This window comes from Syzygium oleosum, unplaced genomic scaffold, assembly GCF_021117445.2.
Source record: "Syzygium oleosum isolate NSW1041296 unplaced genomic scaffold, Sole_v2.1 Sole_v2.16, whole genome shotgun sequence".
NCBI classification, from domain to species: domain Eukaryota; kingdom Viridiplantae; phylum Streptophyta; class Magnoliopsida; order Myrtales; family Myrtaceae; genus Syzygium; species Syzygium oleosum.
The window spans coordinates 5,876,144-5,890,653 of record NW_026607500.1 but is presented as its reverse complement, the minus strand read 5'-3'; the positions used below and the strand labels follow the sequence as shown (position 1 = coordinate 5,890,653).

The window sequence follows — 14,510 nt, the reverse complement described above, 5'->3', positions numbered from 1 at the left end:
ACAGCTAGGGATGGAGCAGGTTTACTCAGGTTCTGTTTTGGGTTTTATTTAGCAGGTAAGATTTTGGAGTCTTCTTTATAAAAACCTTACAAGAGCTTGGTGTGGTTTAGGATTTTATCTGATCCTGAAACTTTCACTTAATTTGCCATATCAAATGCCCTTTCTTTTTAAGAACACAAGTTTATTTGTGCAATTTCCATCAGAATCCCGAAAAATGGAGATCCAAGTTACTTTCAAGCACCATTGTCTAGCGGTTTTCCTGTGTGTTATGATCTACTATTGATTTTACTGTAAAAGCATCTGATTGTGGGTTCCTCCATACTTTGATATGTTAGGAACAGTTTAAGAGCAATGTCATGTTGTCGAGACGGACTCACGACAGATTAAACCTACCCAAGATTACGCCCCATAGCCTTCTCGACCGGCAGCGGCGTAGACTGATTTAGATGTACTCTCCCTCATCGCCTGCTGCTCTCTGGTCTTTCGGATGAGTTCGTTCTTGAACAGCATGAAGGCCAAAGGACATCCACTGTCCACAATCAAGACTCTTTCTGTAACAGTCTGAATTTTCGATCCTTTTCCCGGAATTTAAGAAATGAATTTGACCAATGCACTATAGTGAGATCTTACCCGGGACTCGCGCATTCTCGGGATGCTAACCTTAGGGGTAAGGCTATTACGGGATTGAGTTCGCACGACTAAAGAACTCGACCTGGATTCGATCTTCGACCATATGGATTGACGAGGGAATGTTTTGAGCCAACCGAGACCAGTCTATTTGATTGATCGTGTCCGAAGGGCACTAGTGACAGACCCTCGCAATTATATGACAACCGAGGTCGTTCCGGGTAGAGTAAACTTAAACGTGATTTGACTCGGTGTCGGTCACGGGTTGAGAGCGCGTAATCCTAATGAGCCACTCGTTAGCAAGAGATAAGCTAAAGTCGCGATTGGTCAATTTTAGTCATTTCTTGGAATTCGGGACCGGGAATTGAGAATTTTGAAAAGTGATAATTTTGAGCGGCCGATGACGTTTTTGGCTTGGCCAACCTTTGGGCCACCCATTTCTGCAAAAAAAATAGATTTCGGTCCGGGGCCGGAAAAATTACGGTTTTGCCCATGTGGACACCAATGTTTGATTTTGAAGTCGTTTGAGATTATTTTTCGAGGCTAGCGTCATTTTGGGTTGGCCACGTGCATTTGGAACAGTTTTGGACAAAAATTGGAATTTTGACAAAAATTGGAAAAATAATATTGTTTTATTCCCGGAACTTCGCAGTTGATTTTCAAGGGCTTAGAAAGTGAATTTCGCGATTCCGACACCGCATTATGTTGGCCACGCACATATGGAACGCGTATGTGCGAAAATTGGAATTTCGCCCCGGGACCGGAAAATTACCATTTTGCCCCTGGGCTAATTTTTGGGTCCGAATTTTTTTTGGATAAATTGGGATAATTATGGATAAATATCAGCTGCATCCTTGGGGACCATTGACCCTTTTGCCCCTCTCTTTTTAGATAAGAATGAATAGGAACCATTTAATTAGGGGCATTTTAGTCCTTTTTACCTAAGCTTGACACATGGCACCCCTAATTAAATTATTTGACCAAGTTGGCTGATCTCTCTCTCTCCTCACTCACTCTCACGTGCAGACCAGCCCTCTTCAGAAATTTTCTCCCCATTTTCCCACCTTTTCTCTCCACTTTCTCTCCATTTTCCTTCATTTTCTCTCTCGCCGGAGTTTCGCCGGAGCCACGCCGGCCAGCCGTTCCACCTTCCCGCTCTAGCCGAGTTAGTCTAGAGTCCGGTAAGTCGCGATCTAATCCCTATTTAGGACGTCGGGTATTTTCGGACTCGTTCGGGTATGGTTTAGAGGATTTAGAGGGTGATTAAGGTATTGATCATGATTATTGGTGGTTAATCATGGCTATTGGTGGCTGAGTATGACTGTTAGTGGTTGTTGCAGGTTGGATTAGACGTCGGGAAATGAGTTTTGGCTGTTGGAATTCGGTAGAAATCGGTTCGGGTTTGAATCCATGAGGTTCGGGGTGAATCGCGGATTCGCGGTTACTGTACCCACTCGGTTTGCTATTTTTGTAGAAAATTTTGAGGGTCGAATTTGAGGAAGTTTTCTTCATGAAAGTTGTTTCCAACATTTTGAAGTATAACATATATTAATTTGGGAATTTTTGGAAATCATTTGGTGCCATTCGGAAGTCCATCTTTGGACCGAAATAAAACTGCCCGATTTACTGTTCACCCGACCTTCGGGTCTGTTCGAATTTTTATAAATTTTTCCAGGCCTATTCTCAAAACACTTCCTTCACAAAACCTGTTGGGGACATTTGTGGCTATAACATATAAAAATTTCAAAGCTTTTCAAGGTGATTTTTGTGTTGAAATAAATGTATTTTGAGGACAAAATAGTCTGTTAGAGCGAACTGATTTTGGTCTGATTTTGAGGGACAAAAAGGCATGGTTGTAGATTGAACCGGATTTCGTATTCTTCATAAGAAATTTTTATCGGGATGTGTTTTGCGACATATCCAAAATTTAGAATTTTTGGAGTTCGTTTACTATTTATTTTGATGGGATTCCGGTCACTGTTTAGGGTTCGGTTTAGGGGATTTTGTGACTGTTTTAGGGGCTGTTTGGGGCTGAATTGAGAGACTGGTTATTTGGTGGTTGTGGACTGATTTGGCGACGAAAATTTGAGGTATAGAAAGCTTGGGTAGGACCGTGATGTTGTGACTGGATTGGGGTTGAATTGTGCAATCGATCAGTGGGAATTATGCTATGAATTGAATTGTGTACGTGGTTGTGTGATTTGTGATCGTGGGCTGATTTGGATTATGCTTGGGCTGAATGTGGATTGGTGATATGCAGTGTGTGCTTGGCCGTGAGATGTGGTGGTGTGATAGTGCATTCGCGTGCCAAGAATGTGTGATTGGGTGGCGTGTTCGTGTGACGAGAATGTGAAATTGTGAAATGTGTGTGAGGTGTGCGTGTTTGGCAGTGTGTAGGTGTGGCCGTGTGACAAATGTGGTTTGAGTGGAACGAAGGTACTGGAATGTAGGATTGGTTTGAAAAGTGAGACCCTGAGGCGTGTACGTTTACGCGGGGTGAGGTCCGTCCTGAGGCGTATACGTTTACGCGGGACGATAACGTCCCTGACGAGGTGACGATGCCCGGCCCGACGGGGTGACGATGCCTGACGTGGTCAGAAGACCGTTGGCCTGATGCGTTTTACGCGGGCGCGGTAGAAGGAAAGTGTGTGTAGGATTTCGTCCTGAGGCGTGTTCGTTTACGCGGGACGATGCCGTCCCTGACGAGGTGACGATGCCCGGCCCGACGGGGTGTCGATGCCTAACGAGGTCAGAAGACCGTTGGCCTGATGCTTTTACGCGGGCGCGGTAGTGGTGGAAAGGTTGAGAATGAGCGGGAATTGGCTTGAGGTGCGAGGTTTGAGAAAGTGACGCGTGGTGTGAGTTGGTGTGCGAGTGTGTTTGTATCGCGTAATGCAGTGCGCGATTATGGGGTAAAATCTGCTAGGCATGGTATGGGACGTGCCCAAGTACGTTTTGCTTTATAATCGAGGCACGCGCGCGGCTGTGATGTACTGCTGTGGTATGATTGGCGTGTGTATTGATATGTGGAAAGTGTGTGATGGCATGTGTGCAAGAATTGTATGTTGGGATTGTGGGCTAACGGGTATGGTGCGTATGCAGAGAGTCCAGGTATGTGTGAATGTTTGATTGCTGATTGTGTGGTTGTTTGGTTGCGCTTTGGATGTGTCTGGAATTACGTGATAGCTTAGGTGGGGCTTAGGTTGTGACTTATTGAGATGTGATCTCATGGTTGTTTCAACCAAACCATTTTAGAGCCCCGCCTAAATGTCGAGGTTGAGGTCGACTCGGAGTCGTCGGGTGAGCAGACAGCTGCGGAGGATTCAAGTGGTGATGCCGAGGACAGTGAGTCAGAGTGGACGCCTTCGAGAGGGCGTAGGGGATAGTTCTGGGAGGAGGATGCGCCCCATTTTTGGATAGTGCTGACCTAGAGAGCTGATCTTAATAATTTGGTGGTTTGGAGTTTATAGTTCGGTGTGCTTATAAATTATTTTATGGTTTGTATTGGCGGATGATGTAAATATTTGGAAGTGTAATATATGCTTGGTGGTTTGTCGATTTGTTCCTTCCTGGTGTTCTCCAATTTTATTGTCCGGGAATTTTTGATTGCTTCCGCCGCGATTTAACTATGATGTTTGGGTTGGGTCGGCGGCGTTCCTGGGACATCGCAATATTTCGACCGGAGCGGGATGTCGCGAGCTCGATGGGATTCGAGGCGTGACACTTTCAATAGTTTCCCCATCGCTGGTGTTTACTTCCTTCCCTTAGCACCCAGCAATGAGGGGCTTTGGTAAACAGTCGACCGCAAGAGAAGCGTAATCTCGGAATCACACTAGGTTTGACTTGAAAATCAGCACAGAGCTCCAAGAAAATGGGAAAGCTCTGAGTTCGATTTGAAGAATGTATATTCCTTCAACCAGAAAGAGATTCAACTATCAAGATCTTATCCTAGCTCTGAAGAGAGTTTAATATTTATGCGAATGATTTATCTTTTATAGCATTGCCACAAAGCTAAACAAGTAGCCATGGATTCATCAATCGATTGATCATATACAATGGCATGTTATATACAATTGCAGATTAAACTGAACATTTCCAGGAAATCAGGTCCTTATGATCAGTGGCATCGAAAATCTTACACGTAAGTACTATTTCGATTCGACTTCATCTGGTTTTAGTTCGTTATCCCCCGGATTCAGGGCACTGTCGGCAGATTCAGAAGGCAAAGATAGCTCTTCAATCGATTCTGTAATTGTTGGGGTCGGTTTCTTGAATTGCACTAATATCATCGTCATGTTGTCACATCCCTCGCCATTGGCAGTAGATGGTGATAAACAACGATCAAGAACTCTCCCGCACACAGTAGAGAGCTTCGTTTCCTGCACAGTGCACAATGTTAACCATCAATTTCTTTTCAAGTTTTTCAGGTTATATAAAAGTCGATCCGAGTTCCACACTACTCACTAGTCAAAGGTTAAAAGCAGAAGTCACTCTACACAAGCCCTAAGATTAAGAAACCAGAATTCCACGAGGTCTAGTCCACTTACAGAAATTAACTGCTCATGCACGACATCCACTAGCTGCTGGCTGGACATGCAATCCCTAAATGCACAGATTGCAAATAGAACATCATTAGGACAACCCCACAAGTAAGGAAAATGGGAAGACAATGGGAAGACAAATTGACAGGGCAACATTGTCCAAGAAAAATGTTGTATAGATTACTGTAAAATATTTACTAATGTCGAAAAAATTGAGAAGAAAACTCCACAAAAAGAGAATAAAATAATATTTTCCACAGACAAAACAATCTCCATGCATAACATAGGATTAGACTCAATGATTCAAAATGGAAGAAAGAACACTGCTTATTTATAAGATCTACAAGACAAGGTAAAGCGAAACTCTGAAAGAGAGTGATGGCCTACATATCATTTCAAACAGTGCCTATTAAGAAGTTGATTATGGTGATGCCAAGTAAACTACAACTAGGAATTCAAAATTGTCGGAGGACTATTTTAGAACTGTAGGCTAACATGTCATCTTTCTGGTACATCTCGAAACGAGGTGCAATGAGATCTTTAAAAACAACACTCACGGGTGCGCATGAGGGTGCACACATGGCAGATGCTCACATTGGCTCTAATTCATATTCCACTGTGAGTGCAGAGCACAAACTTTCTTTCGGCATCAAACTCAAGTTAATTCTTATTTGTCATATTGAAATTGGTAAGCGTCATAGTGTCATAAGATGCATACCAGATGCCATCACATGCTAGCACGATAAAATCATCATCCTCACAAAGGTCAACCTATCATAGAACAGTTAAAAGGGATAATTAGACAAATAGAAAGAGAGAGAAGTTTTTAAGTCGAATGCATATTTATTTATAGTCTAAATGATACACAGACAAGTATGCCCAGAAAAAGCAAGAACATCGACAAAAATGCCCCAATAGATGTGAGTCAGATTATTTCAATATTTAACATCCTACACCTAAAATCTCTCTCAAATAGCCATACCTCGTGCAAGAGGAGAAAAAAGATGAGAAATTGTCAGCTGGAAGGCAGTTAAACATATCATCCCATAAAATTTGTTGCCAAAAGAGAGTAGCTGCTTAAAAGATGCACGTACAGTATTTAGATCTGGATTTGCAGTTACAATTTGCTTTTCAGCAGGCAGAAATTTATTTTGCTTAAATTCCACGTCACCTGCAGCAAGCAAGTGAAAGCAATTACCCGTTGACAGTATATAGGTAAAAAAGAAACATGTACTTAGAGATGCTATATAAAATAAAGAAGGCATTGTGAAAAGCATTGTTTGCAAAACCGGAAGGGAGAGAACCAATCAGAAGATCTATTGGTTCAGGCGTTCAAACTGGTTGACCTGCTAGCTTATCATTGGAATAATTACTGTTGGCCTAGTGGTTGAAGGATTGAAGCCTCCCAATGCAGAGTTAGGAGTCAAAGGGAACAGCCTACACAATGCCTGGAGCATCAAGATAGCAATAAATTCATTGCTCTGGGCTTGTATAAGACAGCAATAATTTCTTTTTGTCACTGCTACTATAAAGATAGCTTGTGGCTAAATGGAAAAGGGCTAACCGAGGTAGTTAAAAATCGCTCCCTTGGTCAACTCTCCACCACCACATTTTATAAATTTTGCCCTTGTTACCAGTTTGGACCGAATCTGCTCCTATTCAATTCAACCAGCTGAACCGTATGAACAAAGGTTTAGTCCAGTTTTTCCTACCACATTAGATGGTCCAAACTGGACCTGAACATGAAATCATCCCAAGATCAACTGCTTGATCTGGCCGGTCAGGCCCGGTTATAGAAACATTGGCATCGATGGCAAATAAGTTCAGAAACTTCCTTTCCAATATCAAGCAGAAGTATGCAAAGACGATCAGATTGAGGTTGAAATCCCAACAAAACCTAGTCGTGAAAGGTCAGATACCTATAGCTCTTGCAAGATTTAAGCTTCCATTCACTCGTCCAGCATGGATAAAACCTCCAGCTTTTAGAATCCTCTCCTTTTCAGCCTCCAATTCAGGTTTGTGGTCTCTAGACAGATTGTATGCCTGTTACAAGCAAGACGGTGACCAACTAGGAACAATTAATTTGGTTGCTCAGGCCACTCTTTGCATTAATTGGGAGTAAGTAGGTGCATGATGAGGAGAATCTGGGTTTTCAGTAGATGGTTCAGGTTGGTCTTGTTGGTAAACTGGCCGAGAAATGCTGGTTCTATTGTCAAGTCCACTAATATTAGCAAGTAGAGGGTTATTTGGTGGTTCGGTATTTGTTTTGGAGTTACTATTGTCATTTCTAGGTGGAAGGGCAATTATAGGAGGAAGGTTTGGATGGAGATCAACTGACCACCTTGATGAGGATGAGAGGATTGACCTTAAATCAAATGATCTTCTCATGTATATAGCTGGACAATGGCCTATACAATCATAATATTTGAAAACATAATAGTGCTCAAATAGCAAAGCAAAAATGAATATATTGCGATAAAAAATTACCTGACCCTTTCTAGACAGGACACATCGAGAATCACCAGCATTGGCAACAACTAGTTTGTTATTTCGGATAACGGCAACACAGGCTGTGCACCCGGCAGAAGGGCCAGCAAAATCAGAATGAGGGCCCTGTAGATTACTCAAGGACAAAACATAAATAAGGATACAAAAAATGACAGGTAATAACGGCCACATCAAAACAAGAAGAAACTATTTTTATTTTCTGTTCGTTTTTGCCGAATGCAACAAAAAATTATAGTGAGATATAACATTTAGTGCAAATGGCAAGTACAGAAAACGAGCAAAACTGATCCCATTGCTTCTGACACATACCTCCTCAAAAGCCCAATCATCATTCTTGCCATTGCTATCTGCACCCCTTGGAGACCATATAAGTCCCTCTATCATTCCTGTAAATCTGTTGATTTTATCTCCAAAAGCAGCTAATTCCCTCCAACCCCTTTGACCTCGCATCATTTCATCCATTCTGCAACAACATAACACCATTTGCAACAGAGAAGAAAGGATAGCATGTCAGTAGCTGCTAGATATGATTAAAGTTTCAGAAAATCCTACTCAGAAATTAATGAGTTTTAGATCTCAAAATAGATTCTCCTGTTTTATAGTACTTATCTAACGAGCTAAGAACCTAGATGAAGTTTGAGTTTCAGTAGCCAGGTTCTACTTATGATATCTTACTCCAGAGAGCAACAGCACCTGCTGAGATAAGCACATACTGCGTGCACTTTGGTTCTATTCCACTTCATGACTACAGGCAACCATCAATGACAAGTAATCCTTGCACAAACAGAAACTGAGTGGCTACCAAAACTTCTTCAAAGCTAATTTATCATCGTGAATACATGTTTAGGAAGATGGTTTCCCCAGAGAGAAAATGTAAGAGGAACAGAAGATTCATGACTGAAGGAAATCACCGGAGAAAAGCTTTCTGAAGGGATATTCCTATTTCTCCGGCTGCATATGCCTCATTCTTGAGGACCTGCTGGTGAAGATAGTTGGCACAGAACTTTGCGACCACTTTCCCTGCAAGAAAGAGTACATGTCACAACAACTATCTGATGTCAAGCAGCAAAATTAATCTTAAGCATTTAGCTTTAGACCATATACCCCTAGAATTTAGCATATCGGACAAAAATGGCAGAAATACAAGACCAGTAATGTTAGATATGAAGATCTGGCCCTTTCAAAGTACACCAAATCAAACACAAAACTTTACCTGGATTATTCCCTTCCCCGAAAAGAACAAACATAATACATAAAATCTGAACTCCACTATAGCTGACAGTTTTGTTGGGATATGCAGGCTATTTTCTTAAGATCTACATTTTCTAAATTCAGTCCAGTCAATTTATTTGGTGGGATTTAAAATAGAGGTGTTCAGAATAGAGGACAGACAGCAAATGCATAAGGGAAACCATATAGCTGACCTCACTTAGTAGGAAACGGCTAGAAGGTGCAGTTTGGATTAGCTGTTCATTTTAGAGTATATTTACGACTCAACCAACAACTATTGTTCGAAAATTTGCAACCAATGTGATAAATTGGGTCCCGATTTTATTCAGTTTGGTTTTCAGTTATTAAAGCAGAGCCGGGAATTTCATAAGGACAATAACATTGGCTAATGACTTTTTATCTCCAACATCAGATACAAAACGGCACGGCAAAGACTTGTGACTCTCTTCATAAATATCGAAAAAAAAAAGAGCTTAAAATTTATGAATTGTCAAGGCACTGAACGAAAGTATACAGTACACAAACAACAAAACCAAATAACCACAATAACCTCCCATCAAGTGCTAGAGGCCAAACATTCCTATTGTATGATGACTAATAAAAATATTCATTACGTGTTTTTTTGGTCGGAAAATATTCATTACTATACATATAGCTAGTTTGATTGGGTTTATAAATTATTTCAATTGGATAAACTAAATATGAACCAATGACTCAGTAAGAACTCCAAACCGAAACAAACAAACAAATTGACAGACCAAAACTGCCAACTTGGTTTAGTTTGGTTCGGACCAATTTGATTTAATAGGTTTCTTTTTCTCCCAAAAGCCCTCATGCAGATGTAAAATAATTAGTGAACAAAGATCTTCTACAAATTGAATGCAAAAAATATCAGACATAATCAACTGAACCTGTGAACAAGTGTTTGAATCTGATAGATTGAGCCGTTGATGAAAGCATTTCATGCATTCATTTTCCATCTTCAGAAATCCTATAACTTTATAACTACATGAAGTCTTCAGTGAGAAGCTGAAGCTGACCAATGAGGCTTCCCAAAAGCTCACTCTAACAAGTCCAGAATTTGATTGACCAATGCTTTGTGGCATGTGATAACACTGCTAGGTTTTAAATGATGTCTTGTATCATTATATATACAGGGGTTTACCTTCTGTAATTTCTGGCAACAATCCGAAAACAGTACAAATAAAGGCAGTAGTTCATCATTCATGAAAGTCATTATCATTATGAAAACCATATCAATCGCACAAAGATTTCAAATTGTGAAATGGAGTACATCTTTTGTACGACACTATTGGAACCTCAATCAACTTATTTTAAAGCCATATGCATTTCACATTAGCCATATGATGATTTGATAATTCGATGCATCATGTAAGTTAAGATGGATATGCCCATGTCCTATATAGGAATTTTAATGACCTGTTTTCAGGCCAAGCAGTACAAGTAAAACTGCTGATTAGATTGACGGGTGCAGAAAGCTAAAGATGCCTCCATTAAACACCAACCTGGTACTTGCACTCCACACATATGATGTGAATAACTAAAAGTGGCCATGGAACAGTTAGTAGAGATGTAATTAACATCAGAAGAAGGCAACTGCATTGCTATTGATAATTGATTAGGAGTCTCTGAGAGATCTGCCACAGGATCAACATGCTCATGACTCACTAGCTTATCAATATTCAAAACTCTCTGATGCAGCAAAAAGCACTTGCATTAATTCATGAGATGGCACATCGATGGCAATTCAATAGACAAAGAATCACTAAACATCAATAACCAGATGGACCTCTGACTTGAATATGGAACAGAGGAGCAGGTCTGTCTAGGCTAACTTTGGTTCTTTAAGATAAAAGATATTTGGCATCGAAAAATATTGTTGGTAATACCTCCATGGCCATCATAAACACCAAAGAATGAGGTGGAAGCATCCAGGTCAGGATAGGCAGCATGCTGCAAAGAAAACAGACTTTTGATTACATGCCATACTAACACAGAGTGACAGCAGCAAAGCTTCAACTAAGTTACTCACAGCGTCCTCCATCGTCGCACGCCAACCTTGCATAGATGATAGGCCATATCTAACTCGATCATTCTCGCCATCTTCTGAGAACTTTTCAGTTTTTGGAGTGCTCAGATATATCCCCATTTCTGTCTGTAAGTCAGAAATGAGACATTACTTCACTCAGATGATCAAATAGGGAAAAAAAAAACAACATGACAGAGAACTCCCCGGCTAAAAAGCATATGAATGTCAAATTCAGAATAAGTAGATACTAGAAGAAATTCCCAGACCGATTAATCCTATTTCAACGATCGATTTCTTGCCCTCGGCTATAATCTTGAAAAAGTGCAAGAAAAGTTCATTGTGGTTCAACAAAGCCCAAAATCACACGACAACCATGTCGAAATCAGATAGAGGCACGCATAAGCCAGTGTTCCATCCTTTGGAGCTTCCCTATTCCAAGTCCCTCATGGTTGGATTTATCAACCTTCGTATCAAATTAATATCTCTATCAACACTTCAACCACCAAGATTCCCAAAATAGAAATCTGACCGCTAGTATTTCCAAAGTTTAGCAACTGTCAGTCAATAGTCAAAGACGTTACCCCGGATGAATAGATCGACGAACTCTAGACATTCCCGATCAAGCACGGAACACCAACAAATCAGAAACTACAGAACAAACCAATAACAGTGACCAATGCAGTACCCTGACGACGCCTCGAGAAGCTAACATCAAATTACTACAATAATCACGCGAGTAAGGCAAAGGTTATAGCAGGACTCACGTCTCCCAAGTCCAAGTAAGATGAAGCCTGATCCGAAAGACCTCAAATTAGCACAAGAAAAGGGTAGGATTAATCACTCGAGATCAGGTGGACAACAACCCAACACGACACTGAGGCACACTTACACGGCTGAAGTGCTTTGGGCCAAGAACCGGTCAAAGACGCATTTGGGTCTTCACGGAATCCGAGAGGGAGGAGCGTAGGGAAGGATTAAGGAAAAGGGGTTGCTCCAATTTCAACGAAAAGACATAGATGAACGAGAGCGAGGGAGACAGAGAGATGGATCCGTCAAGTTTCTGGTAACTGGGTGAGTGGTGGTGATCCACCAGGAGAACGAGGGTCAAGGATTGTTCTTTCCACTTTCAAGAAACTTCTCTCCTTTGCGTCTCGTCTCGCTCTCGCGCACGACACAGTCGACCAGAGCGTGTGACGCCATTTTTTTCCACTTGTTTAGGCCATGTCTAGCTTGTCTGTGTCGGTGTCGGACCGGGTCCTGAGATTTTCTGGTAAAGAAGGTTTGTTCGGTATCACGAGGGTACGTTGTGGTGTAGCCATCGAGGTGCATCAACTTCTCGTCGTTACTTTACCATAAAAACATACACGCATTCCCATGATTTTTATAACAAAAGTGCAGTTATATCTGTTGTACCTCTTCTTTTAAAAAATTATAAGCAACGCGGAAGTTGGTGAAACTGGTAACTTGCGACTTACGACCGATTGAAAATACCACCTAATCGAAGAAATCCGAAATTTCCCGGTGCAGTCATGATTGTACTTCGAGATCAAAGAGACGTAATATTTCGAAATTCGGTTATCAAATTGACCCAATGAAAAAAGAAATTTTAGATGTAGTTTCCTTTGATATGCTCTCTACCACTTCACCACAACTTTTCCATCACTACCAGTGCTATGAGAAAACTCGTACCAAAGTCTTAAACTCTACGTACAGAGTGTAATTGAGTCTTCAATCTTTTAAGTGTACAATCCAAACGTGAATCTTTACTTATAATAGCGAAATCAAAAGCTAATCCATTTTTTCAATTGAAGTAATTAAAACAGGTTTTATAAAAAATGCAGTCGAGTTCTTTAAAAGCAAAGCGCAAGTTAAGCTACTAATTACATTTCGAGTGTCATAAAAGTAAATTCGTTGAAAAATGTTCATGACGTGATTGTGCGAAGAAAAAGGTTTAAGACTCCATTAAAATTCACAATAAGATTTAATCGGGTGCACATTCCCTCAACTTTGTACTATTTCTAGCCCAAAAAAATCCACTCCAAACGGACTAAAATACTCGTAGTTTTGCATTATATCAACTTAGTCCATAGAGGGACGAGGGGTCAAACTAAATATTAGCAAATTTGTACCCTTTTTTTTCATAATTTCCAAAGGGTGTAAGTTTTATGTACTTTCAGAGCATCACATGATTGTCCATCCAACCAATAAAAAAGTGCCGAGTCTTACCAAAATATCTTTCTTCGATTTTTGAAAGTCAATAATAGAACTCCGATGGCACCTAAAAACCTGTCATGTTTAGCTAGATTCTGCATTCACCTAAACTTCAATAGCTCCGGCGGACAACTTGGGCCAACTCGATCTTCCTACACTTAAATACCTCTGTTAATAGATGCAACCTATCTATGCCCGACATGTGTTAGCCTGACGAAGAAGACATTGAATGTCGGATTCACATGACTGGTGTTCTTTCTTTTGTAGCATGTAGAGGTGAGCACTATAACCGAACTGAACTGGTCAGATCTAGGTGGTTTTTTAATGAAGCCAATTCAATTTCCAGTTCCTAAATTTTGGAACCAGTGATAATCAACTTGATTCCTAATTTCAAGTGTGAACCGAATCACCTAGATGGGATTGGACTGGTAGTTTATTCTTATAATTCTTATTATTACAAAACCTTAATTGTCCATTTTTGCTTAGTCTCTCTCACGCCTCTAACCTCTCCAACTCACGTGGCGCGAGTTACGCCTCCCTCCTTCGCCCCTCTTGCTTGACACCTCCTTTGTCCCTCTCGCGCAACGCCATCTCTTTGCCCGCGGACTCTCTCGCCAATCGCCTCCCTCTCTCATTCTCACACTCACTCTCCATCGCTCCTCCCGTAAGTAAAGCTCTTGGAATAGATCTGGCAGTGATATCAATTAATTATATTAAAATCACTCATATAGTAGTTTAGACCATGCAACACTTGCAGTCTTGTAGGGAATTGAAAAAAAAAAAACAGAGATTTCAACGCCAGTTCTTGGACCCAGAGAATCGGACCAGACCGGTCAATCCGGTTTCAAGATTAGGTGGGCTAGTTCCCGGTTCCACAAACAGGGAACTGACTCTTTTAGTTCGGTTCCCAGTTCCCGATTTCAGGGTGAGAATTAATCTACCTTGGAACCGATTACCCATGGTAGCATGTGCATAACCATTCACCAATTAAGTCTATCTAGTTAAGCCTGACAAAAAAATAGTCTACCAAGTCCATTACCGATTTGTTGTTCTATCTTGAGACCAAATATTGTTAGTTCTAATTAATAGTGTTGGGCATTAAGACTGGTTTGTGCATCAGCTCATGAAACAACTCGACATGTTGAAGTTGGATATCGAAGTAATTGGGAGTTCCTAAACCGATGGTCGCATCTCCAATCTCAAAATTGAGCAGAAAATAACTTCTCCTCAGGGTAGTCGACCTCGCTGACCTTGCCCGCCCCAGCGAGCCTCGCAGTTGCTGAGCAGGCGAGGGTAACTTCCCTGGAAAAGGATGACCTCCTATGTAGTTTGTCGCTCTCGCA

General features: G+C 41.1%; 1 protein-coding gene across 3 annotated transcripts; it reads right to left on the bottom strand.

Moving 5' to 3' along the window:
• Positions 1-4,639: 4,639 nt before the first annotated feature.
• LOC115692982 (probable protein phosphatase 2C 60) lies at positions 4,640-12,225 on the bottom strand. 3 transcript variants are annotated; one of them, XM_056318855.1, is made up of 12 exons: positions 11,846-12,225; positions 11,721-11,747; positions 10,960-11,082; positions 10,817-10,880; positions 8,588-8,696; positions 7,986-8,139; positions 7,656-7,781; positions 7,088-7,211; positions 6,263-6,339; positions 5,887-5,939; positions 5,175-5,229; positions 4,640-5,006 (listed from the first exon to the last, which is right to left on the bottom strand). In XM_056318855.1, exons 3-12 carry the CDS (start codon positions 11,074-11,076, stop codon positions 4,776-4,778), a joined length of 1,110 nt encoding a protein of 369 aa, XP_056174830.1. In that variant the 5' UTR covers positions 11,077-11,082; positions 11,721-11,747; positions 11,846-12,225; the 3' UTR covers positions 4,640-4,775. The 3 variants fall into 3 exon arrangements, with proteins under 3 accessions (XP_056174830.1, XP_030475824.1, XP_056174831.1); XM_030619964.2 differs by lacking the exon at positions 11,721-11,747 and having other exon boundaries at positions 11,846-12,224; XM_056318856.1 differs by lacking the exons at positions 11,721-11,747; positions 11,846-12,225 and adding an exon at positions 11,223-11,381.
• Between the last annotated feature and the right edge of the window lie 2,285 nt (positions 12,226-14,510).

What these genes read in the sequence shown, in the direction of transcription:
- LOC115692982 (XM_056318855.1), bottom strand. Translation starts at nt 11,076, where the DNA reads ATGGGGATATATCTGAGCACTCCAAAAACTGAAAAGTTCTCAGAAGAT. An exon ending in AAATCTTGCAAGAGCTATAG is followed by an intron (nt 6,340 to 7,087) that starts GTATCTGACCTT and finishes TGCTTGCTGCAG; the next exon opens with GTGACGTGGAATTTAAGCAA. An exon ending in TGCATGAGCAGTTAATTTCT is followed by an intron (nt 5,007 to 5,174) that starts GTAAGTGGACTA and finishes TGCACTGTGCAG; the next exon opens with GAAACGAAGCTCTCTACTGT.